Source organism: Myiozetetes cayanensis, unplaced genomic scaffold (genome assembly GCF_022539395.1).
Source record: "Myiozetetes cayanensis isolate MyiCay16 unplaced genomic scaffold, myiCay2020 scf9, whole genome shotgun sequence".
NCBI classification, from domain to species: Eukaryota; Metazoa; Chordata; class Aves; order Passeriformes; family Tyrannidae; genus Myiozetetes; species Myiozetetes cayanensis.
In genome coordinates this window covers 17,540,809-17,564,360 of record NW_026088185.1, presented here as the reverse complement: position 1 = coordinate 17,564,360, position 23,552 = coordinate 17,540,809, and the positions used below count along the sequence as shown (strand labels likewise).

General features: G+C 39.3%; 1 protein-coding gene across 5 annotated transcripts in view; it reads left to right on the top strand.

Annotated features, from left to right (window-relative positions):
* RAPGEF4 (Rap guanine nucleotide exchange factor 4) overlaps positions 1-23,552 on the top strand; it is a 150,680-nt gene that overhangs the window by 80,684 nt on the left and 46,444 nt on the right. For 4 of the 5 annotated variants that reach the window (XM_050340183.1, XM_050340182.1, XM_050340185.1 and 1 more), the window contains 5 exons: positions 13,183-13,236; positions 13,534-13,640; positions 14,874-14,995; positions 16,239-16,422; positions 22,451-22,535. In XM_050340183.1, coding sequence (XP_050196140.1) covers positions 13,183-13,236; positions 13,534-13,640; positions 14,874-14,995; positions 16,239-16,422; positions 22,451-22,535 — 552 coding nt within the window. The remainder of the gene's footprint in view (positions 1-13,182; positions 13,237-13,533; positions 13,641-14,873; positions 14,996-16,238; positions 16,423-22,450; positions 22,536-23,552) is intronic. The other variant, XM_050340184.1, reaches the window with a different exon arrangement.

The following is a 23,552-nucleotide window of genomic DNA, read 5'->3' as shown; positions in this document are numbered from 1 at the left end:
TAGTAGAGAAATAAAAAGAATATATAATTTTGACTCTAAAAAAAAAGAAAAAAAAATTCTTACTTCCAATACCAGTTATTACACTGCTTCTAATTAGGATTACTCAGAGACACTTGTTTCCATCTCCTGAAATGGAATTACATAAACAATTTGTATAATAACCTTAAATATGAACTGGATGGAGAAAGAACCAGTAGCTTAACAGAGGAGAATTATGATTATGTCTTTTTAAACCTCTAGTACTGCTTTGTCCATCCTCATTCTTTAAAGTAGCTGATTTCAAATGTATAAATCTGAGGAGGCTAAAGAAGCACCTTCTCTCATGCCACTCTTTCCTTGTAACCTTTTGCACAATGGCTCAGATGGTTACGTTTCTCCCGGACACATTTTCTGACCCAGCCCACCTTAGAGCCTCATGAGCAGTGACACCAGAAGCAGAGGGAGTGGCTGTGCAATGCAAGGATGGTGGGAAGATCAGCTCCCAGAGCAAAGCACTTTTGGGCCAGGAAGAACTGTGGTGCTGTGGCTGCCCTTCCACAGCAGCTTCCAGTGACCTGTGCCAGGATTGAGGGCACATGTCCTCTCCCGTATAACTTCTCCTACATCTCTTCTGTCTACAACCGGCCACGTATGCCCTCTCTTCCATCAGTCTGACATTCCTGCTTGCCTGGTGGCAAGGGAGCAGAACTGTCAGAAACACATAAACTTTATTTTCTGGGATTAATTTTCTTACGTTTCGGATGTAAATTAGCTTCCTGGCCAGGGCCAGCACAAGCAACAGGACAGAGGTGTGGAATTCAAGGAGGGGATGGACTGCAGTTGTCCTGTTTGAGACTGCTGTGACCTGTCTGCAGCTGTGAACATCTGACCTTGGCATGAAGCATCGCCGAGTCTGATTGCTAGGGACTGTCACTCTTTTCTACCCCAAACCTGGCATTTCTGCCAGCCTACATTAGCTGCACACGAAGCAGAGGGACAACTGGCAGGGGATTGCTTTGTCAGGCCAGCTTGCAGCTCTCTTCCACTTCACTGCTAAATCACAAATGAATCTGTGTGATTTCAGTCTCCTGTGTTTAAATACAGATTTGTATAATGTATTTCTGTTATTGCTGTAATACATATACAGATCCAGTTAAATATTTGTTCCCCTGCCTCCTCTTGAGTTGTCTAAACTGTGTTCAAAGCCAGTCTAGATTAGGGATTTTCAGCCTGAGGTCTGCAGGCTGCTGGGTTCTGGCAGCTATTCCAAGTGACACTGAGAAACAAACCTAAGAAGAGCCTATTGTCACTGGCTGAACAAGGTTCCTTATCTTCACTGGCAAAACTGTAGGGGTCCACAAGCTAAAGGAGCCTGACAACCCCCCCTTCCCTTTTGTTTCCCCCAATTCATTTCATACTCTGCCGAGTGTCAGTGTTAGCTGCTATGAATTCCAGGGCAATGTTGGAAAAACCTGTGTTGACAAAACTGTAACAGTCAGGTTTCTGATATCCCTTATACTGTAAAAATATAGCCACTGCTCCACAGCAGTCCTGGTCCTGTGTAATACTGGTACGCTGGTCTGAACTGGGAAAAGGAGGAAGGAAAGGAAAACTAGGGGGTTGCCTTGCTAGAACTCCTGAATGCTACTTACTCTGTTTGGTTTCTTCAGTGTTACAGTCAGTGTTCCTGAAATGCTGTCTTTTGTCTGGCTTTTCTGCCTTGAGGTTTAGGGTAGAGAACCTAGATTTCTGCCTGGAAAGTGCCTTGTGATCTAGTGGCAGCACAGACACTGGACAATATGCAATAATATTGGCTTGCAATACACCAGAAGTTCCTCAGGATGCATCTTCCTTTCCCCAAGACAGTCTTGTAGCCAACTGTCATGGAGAAGCTGAAGATTCCTACATTATTGCAGAAATTATGGGTATTTTAACATAAGGTAGCTGGGAATACTCTGTGTACATTCAGTATTTCCAGGCAAACTGGTTTGGATTATAGTAATTAAATTTTTCTGGAACAGCAAACATTTTTACACTGTGATTTGCTTTACATAGTGGAACAGTCGTTATCCTTTATACAACCCACAAAGAGTCACTAAAGAGTCAATTAAGCCAAAGAAGATTTTGAGATTATGTTTAAAAAGGAGGTGAGTGGGTTGACAGATGGCAGGAGCAGAATTTTGGCTGGACGAAGCAATATTTCTAGCAATGATGTGAAAATAATGCCAACATTAAAGAGAAATAGGAGAAAGGGTATAAATTACAAAATACATACAATAGGTGCTTTTCCATTTCACAGGGACAGGGCTGGTTCTGTGATATCCCTAAAAGCCAGACATCACAGAATTTACACAGCTTGGGCTACATACTGAGAGAGGTAAAAAGAGGTCATCTCTTTCAGAAACATACTATGGTGAATTGGGATGTAAAGAGATGTGGTTAGCTAGGGAAAATGTCAGGTAGAGTAATTTCACCTCTCCCTATCAGTCTTGGGTTAATTATTGTACTGTTCTGTGTGCATTTGTGGAGACACTTTTTTTCTCAAGTTGTAATAAAGATTCATTTAGCAACAGAAGCATCTCAGAGTGTGTTTAGAAATGGCTGTCCCTCATTAGTCTTCGGGGAAAATGAGCTAAATTCAGAACAATAAGAATAAATGTGAACAGGCCTGGTTTAAATAGTAGCAAGTTAGGGAGCTGCAAGCTCTGTAGGAAGTTGGGAGAGAAAAAGCAAATTTACAAATATGAAATATTTATTATTTTTCAATTTAAATCATATTTTATTTGAGTTGACAGGAATGAAAAGTATTATTCTTTTGTTATTTTATTGGATAATATCTAGTGTTCAAACAAATGCCCATTAACTCAATATTTGTATCTTATTGACAGATTATTCCCATTGCATTGTGGAATTAATGTGAAGAAAAGGGCATATTGATCTTTCTTGTTCATATCAATAATTTGATTCCAAATGCCTCTGTATGTTTTTAATCAGTACAATTACTGACACTGTATCTAAAGAATGCTGAATTAACTGATTAACTAACACAGTTATGAGTTCCATTTCACACTAGTTAAAAGTGTGAGACCACGTTTGGATTTCAATATAAAAGAAAAAGAAAAGCTCTTACCCTACACAGCCTGAGAGACTTGGATGAGACAGGATAGGTAGCGTGGTTCAGCACAGCAACACCCTCCACTTTGAAAAGCTTTTTGTAGACATCATGGGAAATAGAAGTTTTAAGGAAGATAAGAAGGTTGTTTTGTGGATATTTGTCAAGAGCAGAATGCTTGTCTTTTCCATTGACACACAAATACGTAAATTAAACAGAAGTGCTTGAATTTTTTTTTTATGTTTATGACAGAAGACTTAAAACTGTTAAGTAGAGAAATACTTCGGCTGAAAGAAGAATGTTTGTGCTTTTTGTGAAATGTTTCTGGTCTAGCCATCAGTTTGGGATTTCCTTCCTCTGTTTACTTTCATGTACTACAGAAACAACCATTTACGTTTTTTGGGAAATATATTCAATGTGGATGGAAAACATCGATATAGATCATTAAAAATCTCCTTCTGTGAAGTAGAACACCAGAACATATCACACTGGATATTGTTGGATTATTCTTTCTCAATTTCGTTTTTAACAAAAATTTATTTCTGGAAAGGATGACAGGAAGAAGAATGAGTAGATAGGGAAGCTGAATCTGAGGCTGATGTGCTGCACTCCTTCAATGTTTTTTTCATTTGATGTACTTTCACACAATGCACTTCCTGAACTTGGAGAATAAGGAATGTGGAATCACCAGAAGAGGCACAAAATGGATTTAAATTAAATTCTCTAGCCCTCTTGACAGAGGCTTTACATTGTTGGTGACCTCCCCCGGGTATTCAGGAGGTAGCCTTAAACGCCCTCTAGCCCTGTCTCACTTTGATGACTTTCTGTTTCTGTGTTAAAATCATTATAAAATTCCCAGAGTGAATTTGTAGACACTAGACTTCCAGGATTTCAGTTGCAGCACTCAGCAGTGTTTTCAGTTGCTTATTCTCGTCGCTTGTTGAAGATGTGAGTAGATACTCTTGTCCCCATTTTACTGATGGAGAGATTGAACCACTCAAGGGTGGAATGACTAACAGGGGTCACACAGTACATAAGCTGCTGTCACCCAGGAGGCACTGGTTCTCTTGCCTCACTTGGGTGGTGTTTTGCCTACACTGAAGCCAAGAGTTTTACCACTAATTTTAATAGGTTCACAATTTCACACCATAATTCACGCTCCATCCAGGTTTTGGTACCTATGTGTTTGACGTGAAAACACTTAGTATAAAATTTCACTGCCTAGTCTTCAAAGGACAGTTCCAGCACCTGGATGTAATTGAAGCCTAGGAGAGCCCATCCGATCCTGTTCATCTCGAGGGAGTACCTTCTGGGAGTCTTGGAGGTGGGAGATGCTGACCAAAGTTATAGAGGTATCTGGAAATAAGTGAATCCATCAGAACCTCATTAGTCTTTAACTTCCTTTCATTTTGCTTGTGTATCTATAACATGAGTGAGAGACAGGTCTTAAAAACTGGTAACCTTACTGTCTAATATTTATTGTACTTTTTAAATCTTCATCATTATAGTTTGTTTCTCAAGAAGTAAGTAATTTCGGGTGAACATACTGTTAAAGGCATGAATACTAAGAAACCAGTAACTTGCATGAGAGACAATGAAAAGAAGTGATTTATTCTTTTGTAGGGTAAAAAAATGCCACAGCAGAGAAACCCATGACAACGCTGGTTTGAGATTCTTAATGGTAACTGTAGTCACACCTCTATCAGAATATCGGGAATGCTCACAGCAGAGTTAGCATTTTCTGACATTTTATTCAATGCATGCATTGTAGTTATAGCAGCTGTTTCATTGTAGCAGGGAAGTAGAAAAATGACAGGAAAATAAGACATCATTAGCCATGTTCTGAGGTTTTTTTGTGCACTGGTCATAGTCTGTTTCAATATTCCTTTTGCCTTTGACATTCACAGTGAAGTATCATTTTTGGTAATGGCTGAATCATTTTGTGTTTAACGGACAGACATTTATAGTTTGTCAAGGAAACATTGTGGAAGTGTTAATAATGCAATTTCAATTTAACTTTCTAAAATAATTTTGCTACACTGAATATTTGAGAATTTAAAGGGACACATTTTCCTGTTTATGCTATTAAAACATGTAGATTACTAAAGAAAAGCAATTTTAGAATGTATTTTAAAATACAGCATAGTCTTCACATTGTATTACATTTAAAGAATATAGAATTTAAAACAGTCATGATTATTCTGAGTATTTTGATAGTAGCCCATTTTCTGACAGTATTCAAAGCATTTTACAAAGGTAGAAATTATTAATATCCTTCTCTCAGAAAAGGGGAAAATGAAACACACTGTGATTACGTGATTTGTGTAAGGTCACGCAGTCAGAAAAACAGAATAAAACTGAGCTGTCTTAACCACTGGTCCTGACAATTTCTACTAGGCTATTTTACTTGGTTTAGTTAGTTTGTAGTTAGTTAGATATATGGGTATTTAGATTACAGGTGCTGTAGCTTTATGAAACTCAGGAGATTTTTAAAATGTGATTACTTCCCTAATTTTGCAAACATCCTGTGACTGTGTGTTCCTGTGTTCATACCTTGGCCTTTTCCCCATTTTTGCCATTTACGGATGTTTCTCAAGGAACTACAGTGGTTGCCTTCTGTGAGCATAGGTGGCTTGAAGATGCTTCGGTAGTACAATTTTAGACTATGTAGCCTGGCTACAGATCCTTTTAAAACAAGTGATCTTTTTGAGTAATTTGTCCTTTGTTAATTGCAAAGTGTTGCTAAGTCACTTACAGACCTGGCATTCTTGGGACTTTTCCAGTTAGGAGATGTGAGGAGGCATTTGCTCTTTGGCTACCAGTGCTGTCTTGTGGAGAGTGCTAGGGAGCACCAGGCTGGTCCTGCCAGCTGCTACATACATTTGTGAGAGAGAGTGAAGATGAGAATGAATTGTTTACACCATGTGAGTAGTGATGGCTGCGTTTCCATGTCCACTTTTGTTGTCCTCTGAAGGAGTGTGGTGAGGTCTCCCTGTAGATATGACTGTGGTCTGAGTTGGACAGAGCTCAGTCCTGGTAATGAGTTCCAACCATCAAAAGTCCCCGTGACAGGGAGTGTGTGCCAAGGTTTCTTATGGACTGTGCACCCTGGGGTGTTGCATAGAGGTCATAACATAGGTTGTTTTCTGATGACAAGCAGTGGTCGGTGTATCAGCGTGTTCTACACAGGGCTACTCCAGAGATCCAGTATACAATAACAGAGCACAAAAATTCCTGCAATATTGGTTACATTTTCCTTCAAATTTTGACAAAAATGTGTTTCAAAGGACCTTTTTGTGACAGGATCTTTGGTCAGCTGCTTCTCTGTTGTTTTTCAGCAAGCTACATTCAATAAGTATGTTTTACCTGTAATATCCTAGCAGAGGTTGGTGCAATCTGCATAGATACTTTTTCACTGCAGCTGGAAATACAACCAGTGGAGTTAACTTTAGGATACTCTATCCAAGACTGCTTTCCACCTGAAAATGCACTCCAACTATACCTGCACTCCAGCCGTGATACTGTGTACTCAGCTTTATCCCTGCTATATGGTTATTCTGTAGTGCTGAAATACTGGCTTGTACTGGAAAAAGAGCCATCTCTACAAAGGCTCCGCATCTTTGGAGTTCTTATCCATGTATTTGTTCTGAAGTAGCTCAGATAGGTGACATTACAAAAAAATGGAGAAAGAATGGTAGGAGTAGAAGGGAAGGTGTTGCACGGGAGGGCTGTGGGGACTTTGGCTAACTATCAGCTGTATCTTACTGACTGGCTATATTTTTGCCAAAATTGTGGGAATGGTTATATGGTATATTTTATTTCCTCCCCTGTGAACCAGAGAGGGCACTGGAAGCCTATTGGGAGATGTATACAAGGATATTCAAACATGTCAGTCAGAATATCAGTCATCAGGAATCATTTGGAACCACTAAAAGCTAAAGATGCTCTGCTTTCTGAGATACACCTAAGAGACTCAAATGGCATGGGCCTGACTCAAAACTCATTGAGTCACTTAGGGGCTTCCCACTGATTTCAGGAGGATTTGGACCCTAAATCACCAAGAGCAGTAAATAGTGAGGATGTAAAACAAACAGACCTCTCAGTAATGTGACTGTTGCTGCTGTCACCTTTTGACTTGTGTGGCTTTTGTCCTTTGTTTCTTCTGGATCCCCTGCCAGCCAGCAGGAAAACAGATGTCACTTGCAATTCTTTTCAATGTCCCAAATGAAAATAAAGGAATCAACACTAGTGCACAGGTTTATCTGATCACCCTGATAACCCCACATGCGGTGGTTAATTCCAATCAATACTAAAACTTGTTCTCTGTTCAGAGATGAGCTACACTGAGGTCATGGGAAAAACATGATTCATTGGCTTTTGTTTTATTTCATCTTAGTTCTATGCAATACATATTTCCTACGTTAGTATTTCAGAGTAGTAAATTAGGTCCTTCAATCTTTTCATTTTGTAGATCCAAACTGCTGTAGATCTAAAGCATTAATTCATATGTAAAGGCTCAGAAACATCCCTTTGCTATTTAACAAGAGGAAGAGAAAAATCTAAAAGAGATGTTCTTGGATTTTATTTAGCAGATTCAAATAACTTGACAAATACAGAGCTCGTGTTAGGTCTCTTATTATTGTACTCATTATTTAATTTATTTGTTTGCACATGGCTTGCTCAGTGATGTAAGAAAAATAAAGGCAGGCCTTGCCCTGTAGTTAGAAATCCAAGGCCTATTTCTCCAGAGATTAGGTGTGTGCATAAAATTATACACATGAATAGTCCTATTTAAGTCTATAGTATTGCTCTCATGCATAAATATTTGAATCTTGAAAGGAATGGAGGCTAAAATTATTACTTTCTCTGCTTCACCCCAATTTAAATAGGGAGTTTTGTGATTGGCTTCGTGAAGAGTTTGTTTGAATGGCCCAGATGTGAATCCATAAATGTACAGATGGGGAGTTTGTCAGTGTTGATGCCGAAAGCCTTTTTATCACAGTTTCTCATAATATTTTTCTGCTTTTCTCTACCAACACCTGCAGCTTTTCCTTCTCCATCGTCCAGACCCATATGACCTCCTTCCCTACAGGGAGGATCAGCAGGTCATAGTAAACTGTTTGAGTGTGCACTAGTTGGAAAAAGGCATGAAGTAGCTAAAGCTCAAGATGGTATTGCTGTGTTGCTTTATCTCACACTGAAGGAAAGCTAAGAGCAGGTACACTGGTCACTTCTGTGGCCAGGAGATGAGTAATAATTTGTAAACTATTCTAATTGGTTTGCTTATTTGAGCTCCTTGCATGATAACTTTTCCCTTATTCGGAAGTCCTGAAAAATGTGATCATCAAGGAGCTCTTGACACATGTACTTTACATTTACATTGTACTTTAGTCACAATAATTCTTCAAAGGTACCAGGATGTTTTGTGGCACTCTGCTTACTCTCTGCTGTTTTATAGGGAGAGTTAGTTATTTTTTTACTAAGTGCTTTCTAAGCATCCCTTAATGGGAGATCCAAGATTGTAAAAACTCACAAAACACTCACTCTTGGTCTTCAGCCAAGCTGTGACAATTACCCTCAGATACTGTGCCTTACAGAATCCATATCTATTCTGACAGGAAGTTGTTGCTGGAACACTGTATCTCCTATTAACTAATTGATGTTGTGTTTCTCTGCCTTTGAAGCATGACTTGTGTTTCTATAGTAAACTCGTTCCAAGCCCTGTGTTTCCATTTGTAGTGTTCAAGCTCATCTCCAGTGCAGCCAGAGTTCACTGCAGCAGCTTTGAAAGGCTGTAACTTTGGGGAACTCTTTGCTGGGCAAGTCTTTTGGCTGGTGATGGCGTTGCTCCTCAGTAGGAGTGACTGCCTTGCTCTCTGGCATCCGGGCTCACTGCTCTGTGAGCTCTGTTACTGACCGCCTCTTTAAGCACTACCCTGTGCTTGAACTTATTTTAGACTTGTGAAGGTGTCCTCAAAAATTGCACAGTACCATGTAATGAGACTGAAAGCTACTTAAGGAAAGCGTCCAGTCCACCCCCGAGCCACAGTGTTACTCCTGACAGATTCCTTATGTATCTTCCCAAGCCTCTGAAGACGGAGGAACCAGACCTCCCTGGCAATGTGTGCCAGTGTTCACTGTTCACGCTGCTAGAAAAGCTTCACTGATGCCTAAACTGAATTTTTTTCACAGCAATTTAAATTATTTCCTGATCTCTACACAGTGGACCAGGTCTTTTCAAAGGCCTTTTAAATCTGAAGACGTTTTTTATCACACTTCTACTCAGACTTGTCATTTCCTTAGCTGAACAACTTTGATTATTTATGTTGCGCTTTCTGATTATTCTTGATGCTTTCCGCTAAAATCTGTCCAGCTGGTTTAGATGCTTGTGAAGTAAAGTGGGCAAATGAGACACAGTGCTTTAGTTTAGGTCTTATCTAGGCTGCCTAAAGCAGAACAGCATTATGTATCTAATGTATTGCTACATCCCATTGCTGCTTTCACACAAGTATGGCATTGATTATTCAGTTGTGTTTAATATTTAAATATTTAAAATATTATAAACCTTATTTATTTTTCTGTAGAACTGCACTAAGACACTTGTTCCCTATCCTGTCTTTATATAGCTGATTCTGCCTGCTTCAGAAAGGTAGTCAGCACTGTGGTACATAAAAGCATCATTTTTTTAATGCCAATGTTACAACTGTTTCAAATTGTAAACTTATTCTGCAGTGTACATTCAGTCCCTCTCATTCTGAAGTCTCCTGCAAAATCAATAAGTGTACATTCTGCTTCATCCCATGTTAATATTTAATATTATCAGATGTGATACATTCCTGAAAATGCTTCTTGGAACAGACCTCTGGTATGACTGTCAGTTTGACTTTGCTTCACTAATAATAATTGCTTTCAAAATACACTTTTCCAACTGGTTTTGCACCTATTTTGTAAGAATTTAATCTGCCTGTTGCAGAGGAGAATATCTGATGAGACAGTGCCAAAGCCTTACTAAAGGATTGAAAATCTACTGTTTCTTCTCTGATCTATCAGTGTTGCTACCCAGTCATGGAAAGAAATTAGATCAGTGTGGCATGATTTGTTCTTGGTTAATATATGTCACGTGTGACTCATCTCCCTGTTCTTTTCCAGGTGCTTACAAATGGACTTTTTCTAGGAAGACACATTAAGCTGACATGTCTGTATTTTTTCAGCTCCTCCTTTTCGCATATTTTTGTCTTCTGCTGCCTTCCTTAGTCCCAAGAGTTGTCAGAGGTGGCTGCTGACAGTTCCATGATGGTTGCAGCCCTCTTTTAAGTTTCTTCAAGCTCTTCAAGTTTCCTGCATGAAATTCTACAAACACAGCCAGTCTGAAAATAACTAATTCATGTAATGTTTTCTTAAACTTTTTTTTCCCCCAGGCTGAGATTTTATTCTTGTCACTCTACTACTTAGGAGATTAGCCATCTGTCTGCCACTGATCTTTCTAATGAGCACTGATAAAAAATGAATCACCTGTTTCTGACCTTCTTGAACTGTTTGTCCATAGATTTCCCTCTTTTGAACAGTAGCTCAACACTTTTTGTTTTCTTTGTTTTACTATGATGTATTTGTGAAACTTTTTTTATCTCTTGACATTTCTTGGCAGCTCTGTCTCATTTTAAACCCTTGCTTTTCTAATTCTGTCCTTTGTTATTCAATGTATATTTTATACTTTCCTACTGTAGACCCCCTGCTTTCTCCTTTCTGTACATTTCCTTCTCGTGTGTCAGTGAAGAGCTCTTTCTTTAGCTGAATCTTTACTACACCTCCTAGTTAGTTCTGTGCTAGTATATATTGTATGTGTGATTGGTACTGTTTAAGTTACTACCAGCTCTCATTAACTCCTTTTACCTTACACTTGGTCTCTCATGACCCACTCCAGGAATTTAGCTATTAGTATTTTTTGGAAACTTTTCTTCCTAGTCCATTGTTTGTACTTTGATGTTCTTTCTTCCTTCTGTCAAGTTCTGACTCTGGATCATTTCATGATCACCTTCACCAAAGTTATGTTCTGTCTTTGCAGCTGATCCTTCTGTATTGGTCAGGATCAAATGCAGGTGAACAAGCCTTCCTGCTGCTTTCTGCAGATTCTTGTGCTGTGTCTTAGCTTTCACCTTGGGTTTTTTCTGTGCTTTTGAGTTGAATCAGATTTCTTCTAAATGCTGTCTTTTATTCTGTTCTGATTAGGTTGGGAGATTTATTGACAAATCTTCATCCATATTCAATTTTTTCACCTATTACTTTTATTCATTTTTGTCAAAGCTTAATTGAAACTCCAAAGAACAAAAACATGCATTTGTTTTCACTAGTCTGTTGCTGTAAAAATCTCATATATTTTTCTCCTGTAAGTATATTCCTAACTAGAATTAAAATCTGAAAGCTAGATTGAGTATATTGTATCTGTTTGAAATTGTTTTTCAGTGTTTTTGTTTGCATTAGAGGCATCTTTCAGAAGATTCTTGCTATTCTTTGCATGCTTTAACTGCAAATGTAGACTGTCTAAAATAGGATCCGCACAGTTCCAGAAACCAAGAAATATTGGGGGATATGCTACCGTCCTTCTGGTCAAACAGAAGTGTTAACTTAAAGGAGTCTATGAAAAATCATGGACTTTTTAATGAGAAAAATCAGGAATCCCATTTTAATTGTATTGATTTGGCTTTTCAGAGACTTCTTTAAGGTATGAGTAGAAACAGAAAATGTTTTGCATTGCTTTCCATGTACAGCCTCTCTGTTAAGGTTATTGATTTCTGTCATGTGCTTCCCTCATTTTCCCCTTCCCAGCTGCCCTGTAGTCTCTTAGTGTATTCTTAGCTCTCAGCACTATTTGATTACTACAAGGACTTTGTCACATCATTAAAATCCTGTGGGAGCTGATGAACAGATGCCCAGCTTAAAGAAACTGATACCCGGCAACCCAGAAGTGCATAGCACATGTTTCACCTTACTTCTGACCGGGCTGTCCTGCCTTTGCTGTACAGGTGTAAGAGAGCTGTGGCTGCCATGGGCCAAAGTGCAAAGTGTTGCCCTTGTGGGAGACCTCTGTGTTGGGTATGATCTGCCCTGTCGGCAAGCCCAGAGCACCAGTCAAATTCGGCCCTCGTGTCGTGTCTTCTGACATTTCACACTAGAAGTGAATTTGATCCATGCTCTTAACTACCAGTAAAATGTCTTCCCATCATTCTGAGGTGGCTACTGAAGTTTGGTTTTGTTCTCCTTTTGTCTCCATTTCTACTGTACTTTAACCCTCTGCTTTCCTTTTTCCTCTGTGTTGTGCCACGTGCTTCCTGTCTCCCCTTTCTTTTCATATTTTTGTTATGTGCCTATTTTCCCATTTCTCTCATCCCCTTCTCTGCTTCTCCCCTATAGAGCCCTGATAGTCTTCCCTTTCCCTCTTCCCTTTGCAGAACCAAGCCACTTGCTTTGTTCTTTTCTCTTTCCCTCACCAGCCTCTTTGTGAAAGTCCTTACCCGGGTCTCTGCGAGTGGCCTGCGTGTCTCTGCGTTTCAGAGAGCAGCAGTAAAAGGATTGCCAGCTCAGCCTGGTGATAGTTTAGAAAACACAGATAGTGGAAGCAGAGCTTTATCTCCATTCCTGTTTCTTGTGCTCTGCTATGAGGAAGAAGAGAGCTGAATAGAAAAAGGTGCTGAAGGAGGAGAGAGTTTCGATGGTCAGGGGCTGGATGGCAGAGCAGATGCTTGTGGAGCAATGCTGTTGCGCCCACTGCAGGTGGAGAGCAGGAGGAAGAGCTACCTATGCCTGCATAGGCTCAGATCTGGTGTGACATTTGGCCATTGCACAGTTCATTGGTACTTCAGAAAGTTAAGCATGCATTTGTTATTCATCTTCACCTGTCATATTACCATCTTTAGGTAAGTTTTGTCTTTAGGATGTCTTCAGAGAGCTTTTTCTATTCGTGTCTCCTGGGCAGAGCTTGGACGTACATGTCATTCTCTGTTATTACAGCTTTTTTGTTCTTTTTTTACTTTAGCCTTTATTTTATTTTACTGGTCAACCTTTAAAAAACTATTTAATTTCATTTTATTTTTCAGACACCTCTTATTGAACCTCACATCCCACATCGTCCTACTAAAACCATTACACAGGTAATAGGATACACATGTGCTGTAGAGCCAGGCCATTAGAAAAATGGAAATAACTATTTCCAACAGTGTGATAGGAATCAACTGAAGTGATGCTTTCTGCTAGATGTGCTAAGTATGTGAGACTTAAAATCCCAAATATATACAACACCGCTCTGCAAAAGTAAGCATCTGTGCAAGGACTTTTAATTCAGGGAAAAGAGAACTTGTGTTTTGTTTTGCAGAAGGCAGCACAGAGATTCCAGAAAGTTTAAAATCTGTGTGGCTTTATCCTTTTTTTTTTTCTTCATGATCACCAAGGTTCCTTCAGAAAAGATCCTCAGAGCTGGAAAGATTTTGCGGAATACAATTCTGTCCCGAGCCCCTCACATGATAAGAGATCGTAAATACCATCTGAAGACTTACAGGTGTGTGAGCTGATTGTAGAGAGGTCTCTGAATTTCTATGCCTGCCATCCTCTTGATTTGTGATTTATGCCTTACCATACTTGCAGGTCTCAAAAGGTCTGAAATTATTTTGTGATGCTATTTGAGTCTGGATGTTATGCAGCCTTTAATGGGCCTGGCAAATCCTTTCTGAAGTAATTTGACTGGAAATTGAGTCCATGATTGTGAACAGAGTATTCACATACAAAAACTCTTCCGAAGTTAATAGCATAGTTAGCTGGAATATTCTGTGTAATGCCAAGTTAAAATGTAGATTCTGTTCTCTTCATCTATCAGTAAGAGATGATAGAAAAGCTCATTAATATATTATGTTACTGTACTGATTGCTACAGCAGTGTTGCTCAGTGTGGAGTTCTGAAAATTCACCTGGGGAGAACATTCCGTATGTAGATTTTCTGCTCTATTTAATTTTTTTTCAGTGTGTTGCCAGGATTTCTTATCTTCCTGCTGGTGGCAGCACAGTCTTGCAGAAGTGGGATGATAATTGCACTTCTAGAATAGAAATCTGACTGCAAGATGTCAGGATCTATCTACTGTTGGCTTAAGAAACAATCAATTTGTTTTAGTGTCCAATGTTTAAATCAAATACCTAATGCATTATTCAGAGTATATTTAAGTAAAAATTGGTTTAAAATCTCTGGGTGTATCTTTTTCTAAATAGTAAATCAATATGTTGCTGATCTGCTTTTGAAATAAGTGCATTGATTTTCCATATTTCAGTCCAAAATGCATTTAATATGCAGAGGTATTTGGAGCTTGTGAGTTGATCTGAGAATATATCACAATATAACACTGTTGATTGTTCTAGAAGAACGAAAGAGCCTGTGTGATAAATGAACACCAATGCTGGTCCAAATAACTGCACAATTTTCTCTTATACGTAACTGGGAAAACTCTTACTGTTCTACTGAGCCAGGGAGTGTTATGACAAAGAACTACTAAGTGACCATGTGGCTTTTTGGGGTTTTTTCCCCTTCTTTGGGTGTTCTCCAGAACTTGAGGCCTACTGTTGTCTGCCTCTGGGTCAGTCAGGAGATGCAAGGTGACCAGCACCTGGCATGAGGGAGCCTCAGGAACACTGTAGACCTGCAAACCAATTTGCCTAAGTTTATACAGCGTTCCTGGCAGTCACTCTGTGCAGTCTCGCTCTTGACTATCTCCCTTTCAATTTCTTTCTGTTTATTTGTCCTTCAGGCAATGCTGTGTGGGGACAGAACTAGTTGACTGGATGATGCAGCAAAGTCCTTGTGTCCATTTACGAACCCAGGCTGTTGGCATGTGGCAAGTATTGCTGGAAGAAGGTGTTCTTAACCATGGTAAGATAACCATCATCTTGACTACCGTATGGACAGTGTGTGACATCAGGGCCCCTGTAGTTCTCTTTCATGAAAAAGGGATCATGAAAAAAGAAATGCTGCAGAGCAGGCTGCTCATTCATAAGTATAAGTGTAACACAAAGACATTATTATTTGAATTTTGCTACCAGTATACCTTTTAAACTTATGAGCTTATTGAAAAATTGAGCATTTTAAAAGTTAATGCAAACATTTGTGTTTGCTCATATCCATAATTCTGGAGTGATTTTCCATGGTTTTGGAATGGTTCCTAAATTCAGCACTCCAGATATTCCAGTGCAGAGATCTGGGATTTTATGTTAGCTTTCTGACTTCATTTTACATTGACTTTCAGTTTCCATTTGGCAGGATTTACTTGGTAACAGGATATTATAGCCCTCAGAAGTATAGCTTTCTAAAGCAATATTCATATTTGAAGCTTTGCACATACATTTTTATTAAATTCAGAAGAGCAGCTCTATTACAGTACACTTCCATTTATCCTCTGTTGTGCTTCCCATATCCCAACGAGAAATTTCCACACTGAGGAGACAGATTGTTTCCACTGCTCCCTTACCCTAAGGGCTCTAGCTTTAATTCCTGCCAAATATTCCCTTGAACTCCCAGGGCCAAACTATTGCAAGCTGCATCACAGTACCCAACTCAACACATCACTCTGACTTGCTTGGAAGACCAAGGGTTTGTCCTTTGCAATATCATAACATTCCTTTAGAGGTCTTCTCTTGGCAGTCCTTCATTAAGTTCTTCCACCAGGACACAGGTCTGTGAACTTGCCCCAGGATTATATCTTGATGATATACATTTCTGGTACATCACAAAGACTTTTGAAGCTTTTGCTACCTTTTGTCAGCCTGTCTAAACATGCTAGAGAACACCTCTTAGAAATTGATGATGTAACCATTTCCCCAGTGTGATTTGTTAAATAGATCTAATAAGAAAAAAACCACACACACACGTGTGTAAATACACCCACAACACACATATATGGAAGCCTTTTGGAAAGTATTTGTAGCACACAATTTAAAAGTGTAGCCTTCAAGCTACATAATTTGGACATATGTGAGAAATAAAGGTGTTTCATACGTTCACAGTTTCTTTGTAGCTTTCTTTCCCTCCGTAACTAATATATCAGTGACATGCTGATTTCTACGAGGTTAACTTGGATGAGGAGTGCTTAGTGTTTGATATGTTATGTTGTTTTCAGTGGATCAGGAACACCACTTTCAAGACAAATACTTATTTTATCGATTTTTGGATGATGAACGTGAAGATGCCCCTTTGCCAACTGAGGAGGAGAAAAAGGAGTGTGATGAGGAGCTGCAGGACACTATGCTGCTTCTGTCTCAGATTGGGCCAGATGCTCATATGAGGATGATTCTCAGAAAACCGTAAGCAGATTAATGAGTTAATATTATGGGCCTTCCTTGTGACATGGAAACAAGAGAAACTTATGTTTCTTATCAGACATCCTTTGGCCAGTTATGTCACTTCAGTGCCAGTTTCTCCAGCCTCTGAAGTTTTTACATCCATGTTAAGTCGTTTCCAGTCCTCATTAATACTTACAAGTTGAACTGTGTGTTGAGAATAACCATGAAAGGCCACGAATGCCATCGCACTCACCTGGAGGAAAATGCTGCATTATGAGGTTTTTATTTCATTTCTGAGTCTCCCCTACACACTTTGTACGTAGAAGTGTCATTCAATTAATGAATGCTGCTTTTAGTGATTTTGAGTGAGTAGAGTGGTAGGATGGCAGCACAGCAGGTGCTTTTCAGTTACACTTGTCAGTGGCATCCATTAATTAGATTCAGCCTTGGTAGACCTTTATTGAATCAAGGTAGGCTGGACTTTGCCTGTTGTAGTTTGCCAGGAAGGTGTGAAATGTGGCTCTGTGAGTTTATTTATCAATTCTTATTGTTATAGAATCAATTCTTAAAAAAGAAAAAGCTTTCTGTACCTAGGCCACAGAGGATGTCTCCTAACCTTTTGATAGCTACCAGATCATGTCCTCTCACTCCTTGGTTGGCTAACCATTCTTTCAGCAGTGCATTCTGGTCACATGGAAAACTGTGTCAAAGGTTTTTTTTATAGGCAGCTTTATAGTAACTTCAACCAGTATAAACTCTGTTTGACCTCCGTTGAAGACAACCTCTTCATTGAGCAGGTAGTGTTTAGTGGCCAATGAATATTTTCTGTGGCCACTAAACATATTGTACTGCTAATTAAGCACACTGAGAATAAGGAATTACTTAAGCTCACCTTCACTGAAGATTTACTTTTAAGGGTCAGTTCAAGACAGGTAAGCACACAAAGCTGGATCCTGCTCCTTTGAGGCCATTGACAAAGTTTGTCTTTGCTATGGGATAGGATTGGGCCCTGCCTACAGTGTGAGAACATTGTTCATACTAAAAATGTTTTGAATCACCTAACACAAGTGTTTGCTCCTGTTCTGTATCCATCTGTATCCTTTCCCTGCTCCATTCTTGTCCATGTGCTATGTTTAGATTGTTGAGCTCATTTAGACAGCACTTTTCCAAAAACTTACTAAAAGCACTGAATTTCAGAAGGCACCATCAGATACTTGTGTTTATGAAAAAAGGTAATACTGCCACGGAGCAATAGTTTTCGCTTTCCTCTCTTTGTTAGAGGTCTGGTCAGCACAAACAAAGGGGCAGTCGCTCCCTGTCACACAAAATACACAGACAAACCCGACTGGGAACATGGTGCTTCCATGTACCCTTATGGTATTGTGGAATTGAGGTCTTCTGTCCTCATAGACATCCCCTGAGCTGATGCCTGCCATTAGGAGGCTGAGCATTGCTATGTGTGCTCTGACCCTGCTCCTCTGCACTATCTCCTTTGCCTCAGGCTGACTGAGCAGGTTGCTCTTGGAGAATTTCTCCTTAGCTTATCATGGTTTTTGGCTGCCTACTAGATTTGCTTTCCATCATGACTTTCAGAAGAGCAATTGTAAGTTTACCCTGGCAGGATCAATGTTGATTATCATCTGGACTCCTTGCAGAGAGCTGAAGGGCTGGAAAGATGCTCTGGAAAGTATTGCTCTTCTCTCTGTGTCGTCACTTGCACAGCATCACCTGGGAGAATATTAATAGGAGATTTTTCATGCAATATAGTGAGGGGAAAGAGGTTTTCTCAAGACTGACATTATCTGACATCTTTCCCTGTCCCTGAAAGTGCTTATTTTTGCTGCCCTTTGTTCGTGGAAGTAAGCTTGTACTGGCAGGCACCATATTAACTACTGTTCTAGTATTCAGTTTACATATGTTATGATTCTGTTATTTGAAAATCCACTCTGGGCTGAGCTGCAGCAAAGCTGTTAAAATCTCCATGAATCCTCAGAGTGCTGCTAGTTTTGACTTGCCACTGCTACAGCTGCCAAGAGTTCAAAGGAATTGTCAGGGCTGCAGAGATGCTGGCTGTAGCTGACCTGAGCAGGACCCACAATTTTCAAACCAACACAGCTGCATTTTGTAACAGTAACCATTTCCAGAGAGGTTGCAGAACTCAGATAATTACCCTGAAAGAAATAAGACAATATTCTTTGATGAGAAGATTACTTTGAGAATTTGATTGTATAATGAAGCTGTTGCTTTGAAAGGTACTTTCTATTGTTCAAAATCTGAAAATCTCTAGCAAAAAGTGTCACTTGTTTTGACAGCCGACTTAAAAAATTCTCTGTTTATTACATTAACTGCAGCATTTTAACTGTCAAACTGTGAAAGAATGTTCTATAGTTTAAAAAACAGAATAGAGCTCAGGGAAATTTTTGGCAGGCTCTTGTTGCTATTGGGTTTTTTTCCCCTTTGGAAACACATATACTGAATGTGAAAATAGCTTTTTTTGAAGTAGCCAACACAGCTCTCTGCTCCTTATAATGGCTGGAGCACAGGTGCAGACCTTGCACAAGCCCCTGGAAAAATTATTGTGGAATTAACACAACTCTTTGTTACATGTGTTTCCACCCTTCAGTAAGAAAATACATCCTAATGGTAAACTCTAATTAGATATTATGCTATAATAGAAAGCTAAACACAATAATAACAGGAGTCTTTAAAGGAAGAATGATATTCATCAGACAACAGTATTTAACTTGAATGATGTTATGGATTATATTCTTTTTTAATACCCTAGCCTACAGTAAGTTAGCAGTGTGACTGAAATAATAAATGTGTGTTATATATCCTTGGTGACTTCACTCGGCACATTTTTTTCTCAGTACAGAGCATTTAATTCTACATGTGATCAGTAATCAAATTTTAGTGCCACTTGAAGAAGTAAATGCAATGGGATGCTAGAGAGAGGAAGTGAAAAATTTAAACATGTTAAACATGACAAAATACATATATAACAATTCAGTTAGTGCTAAGAATATATATTCTTAAGCAAGATATATTTATTCTCTGGTTCTTACAATTTTTTGTTCAGATGTTCCAACACAATGGATTTCTCCATAAAGACAGTATTAATTTCCATAATCCTTAGAGTTTCTCACCAATGAAAGTTCATAAACCAAGTTTTGTTCCTAGGACAGGAAATATAGATTATCAGTTCACTGGTGGTTATGGGTATTATGTGTGGTAAATGGTATTTATGGAGTTAATCAAGGCACACTGATTCAAGTACAAAGATTACATAATAAACTTCCATGCTAGAGTAAGTCAACATGCATTCACTTTCACATACAGGTAGTGGATAAAATTATTCATGTCTCCTATTTATTCTTTATGGTAGTTGAAAACAAAATTTATACTCTGGAAAAGATGCTTATTTGATGCTCAGTCACAGTGTTACACGGTCTCTGATCTTTTCCTGTGTTCTTATTATCCAAGAATTTTCCAGTTCGCTGTATAATAAAGATAGTCAATGATATTGCATGTACATGCACAGCTTATCGATGGCAAAGTTCTATATTATTGTCTCTACTCACAGAGAAGCTCAGTGTCTCTGACCTTGATAAATTCTCCAAACACTGAGCAGTTTTTATTGATCACTTAATATCACCTGAGTTCTGTCCATTAATGTATACCCTTGTTCCCTACCTATTCCATTTATTATCCTCTCTATAACCAGCTAGTGCTGTTAGAATGTGTCCCCTGCAGAAACTAGGTCTTTACACAGCAGGATCCTACAAATCAACATCAGTGGGTCACCACACAGGTTTTAAAGACACAGTGATGTCTAATATCTCTCCACGTGACATCTGCAGCTGCAGAAGTAAAGACTAGGTACTGATCTCCACTACAGATTGTCAGTCCTCCCAATGTGCTAACACAGGAGGCAAATGGACATACTGAAAGAGTGTACCCTTTTGTTTTGATAGAGATCTGATGTAGTTAGGCATCATCCTTTTATGTTTTAATTTCATGTGGAAGTTTTTTGATTTGTTACGCTGTTTTCCATTTTCCAAGACATACTGGTTTTACAAGCGTGTAATAAAATTGAAGTTGTTACTTCCCTATTATTTTTCAAAATCCTTACCTTTTGTTTCTTAAACCTCCAGTGAAAGGTAGCTTGTTCTGGCTTAGTTTTGTGCTGTACTTAATTAAGCTGCCCCTTGAAATTATAAGGCTGACATTAAGAGTGTCAGCCTTATAATTTGAAGCCAGAATTAGAAATAGTAAAGAGTATTTTGAGTCACTAGAGGGCATAGCAGTACCAAAGCAGTTTCTGTTTTTCCATTAAAAGTTTACTCCAATCAGTACGGGAAAAGAGTAATTTTATCCCAAACATTTTTTGTCTAAATTGATCTTCAATCTGGGTAATAATACATGCATGTCGTTGGTAAGTGAAGAACAGATAAAAAATATAGCTTGCTTAGCAGAGTTGTCAGTTGTCCTTATGTTTTCTATGACTTCTTCAGTACTTCTTTCATCCGAAACAAGTCTTTATCAGGATTCTTTTGTAAAAAGATGCAATATAACTCCAGAGTGACACGGCTGGGTACCCCCTGTACCTCACGCATGATACAGACAGACTGTTGAACCAGGCAGTGATTAGGCAGAAAACCTGTAGAGCATAGTATTTCTTCATGTGGCTTTCCTGATCTTCTAGATGAGAGTCTCCTGTAATACTGACATTTTAGGAAGAAAACTTCTGTCAGGAGGGTTCGTTGTGACCTTTGGTTTAGGGCTGTCCAAAGATTCAGTTGTGCTGTTAACTCTTTTGACATCACTCATTGCAGACAGCAGGGCTTGGGACTGTGCCTGTTCTTAATGGCAGAGCATGTAAATCTTCTTCTTTGGAACTCCTGCCCCCAACTGGACTTCCTGTACCCCATTTCCTCATGTCTTAAATTCCTCCTCTCTCCCTTCCTATGACTAGGTGGCTCTTTTCTTTTGTTCTTGGCCCACTGAATTAATTACCTGTATTCTGTTTTTCACAAATCTAAACCATATTGTTTGAAAGGACTTAGTCCTGTAAAAGTTACCTGGGATAATACTTTAAAGGATTATGTAACTCCAGTGTTCTGTCTGAAATTATATCACAGGAGAATTTGTCCTTTTAGAAAATAAAGTTATATTAGACACTGTAACTAAGGAGGATCTCGTGAGTGAGAAAAAGATTGGGAGTTGCTCACAAGCTCCTGCAGTTCCTTCTCTCGGTTACAAACTTCCTTCTCTTGTTTATTAGATCCTCCAAAGCATGACCAACACACTGCAGTCCCCTCAGTATTTGTGTCCTTCTTAAGCAATCAGAAATTTTTGCAGTGCATAGGCTACAGAAATGCAACTATTTCAGTCACAGTGGCAGCCTTGTTACTCCTTGTCCTGTAGGAGAATTATTCCTTCATCAGTGCCTACCCTTTATTAGTGGCAGCTTCTTGTATTTTTCAGTGAGAGAAGCTGAAACTACTGAATGGTTCCTATTTACCTTTGTGGCTGCACAACAGCACTCAGCATTGACTGTGTAGCCACTGTTTGCTGTACTCCAGGATGCACTGCTGCCTCTCCAATTTGTTCAGCAGAAATCCACACTCCTTTAGAAACCAATACTGCTGTCTGTTTGCTACAGCTAGTTAGTGCTGCCTGTGAAAAACAGTGCATGTCCCACACTCAGGAGTTCTTTTGAAAGGAACAAATTTTTATGTACCATTTCTGATTTATGTGACCATTTTACATATAGAACACTTGATTTAATCAGGAAAGCTGCCTAATCAGGATCTCTCTAAGGTGGTTGCCATGGCTGCTGCTTGATGTCATTCAAGTAGCATTCATAGAGCTTCCATCCTTTGTGTGTTTTAGTCCTCCGGCCAGAAACATCACTGACGCTCCATTTAGTGAGGATGTACCCTTCAGTAGACAGTACAGCAGCATTTTGTGTTGTTTTGTCCTTCTCTGAAGCATTTATTTTGGGCATTTATTGCATTTTGCTCTCCTTTTTATCTTCTCTCTGTAGGCCTGGCCAGAGAACTGTAGATGACTTAGAATTTATATATGAAGAACTTCTCCACATTAAGGCCTTATCCCATCTTTCTACCACAGTAAGTAATTTTAAAAATTATAACTCATCACTGAAGGAAAGGCTGAATTTTTGCTTCTGCTGGTTTTTAGAGTTGGACAGCCTATAACCATTTCCATTTATACTTTCCATGCAAAGAAGTTATTCCATCTGTGAGAACCACCCAAGCACTGTGCAGATGTAGATTCTCTTTTGGATATCAGATATAATCCTCTTCATGTATTTCTGCACAGCCCCTATCTCATTCACTTGGCACAGGTGCTGCTGTCTGCATCCATATCCGAGTTTAAATGAAGATGTGTGCAATCTGACTTGACACCCAGGATCGTGGTGCTACTGAATTTTGCAGAACTGATTTCTCATCTGTAAGGAGTAGGCTTGACCCAGTTAGGAGGAGGAATTACACTGTGCAGAAAGGTGCACTGTGCAGTTCTTGCTGGTTCGAGTTTGGTCACTGAGTGAAGGAAAGCTCATCAGATCAGGCACTCTCTCTGTGTGGTCAAGAACAGTGCAGAGAGCCACAAATAAATGAAACGGAGGAGAGAATGCATCTTTGTAAATTCTCACTGTTGTTGACACACTGTGTAGATAACTGAAACAAATAACACTTGTGGTAGCAGCAGCATGGAGATGCTTTCAGAAGAAGGAAGCCAGTCAGAAAGTAGATCTTTCTTTGATAGTAGCTTCTTTGGAAGCACTTGATATTTTCAGTAATTCCCAGTTAACTTGGGCAGATGCAGCTAATTTTGAAGCTGCATTACAGAAAGATAGTGCTTCTGTACTTCAGTACTTCATGCAAATATGTAACACCTAAGCAATGTTTTTCAAAAAAAAATAGGCATCCAGAGTTTGTATCTGAATTACATAGGTGTTAAGGAAACTTCCCAGTTTGACCATTCATGAGACTCTCTGGCAGTCACACTCCCAACACCAGAGACTTTCACTGCTGGGACCGAAGCCCCTTCACAGCAGGCAGCTCCAGTGAACCTTACTGGTTCAACCCCAGATTTCCCAGTGGAGTCACAGATGTCTCGTTCCA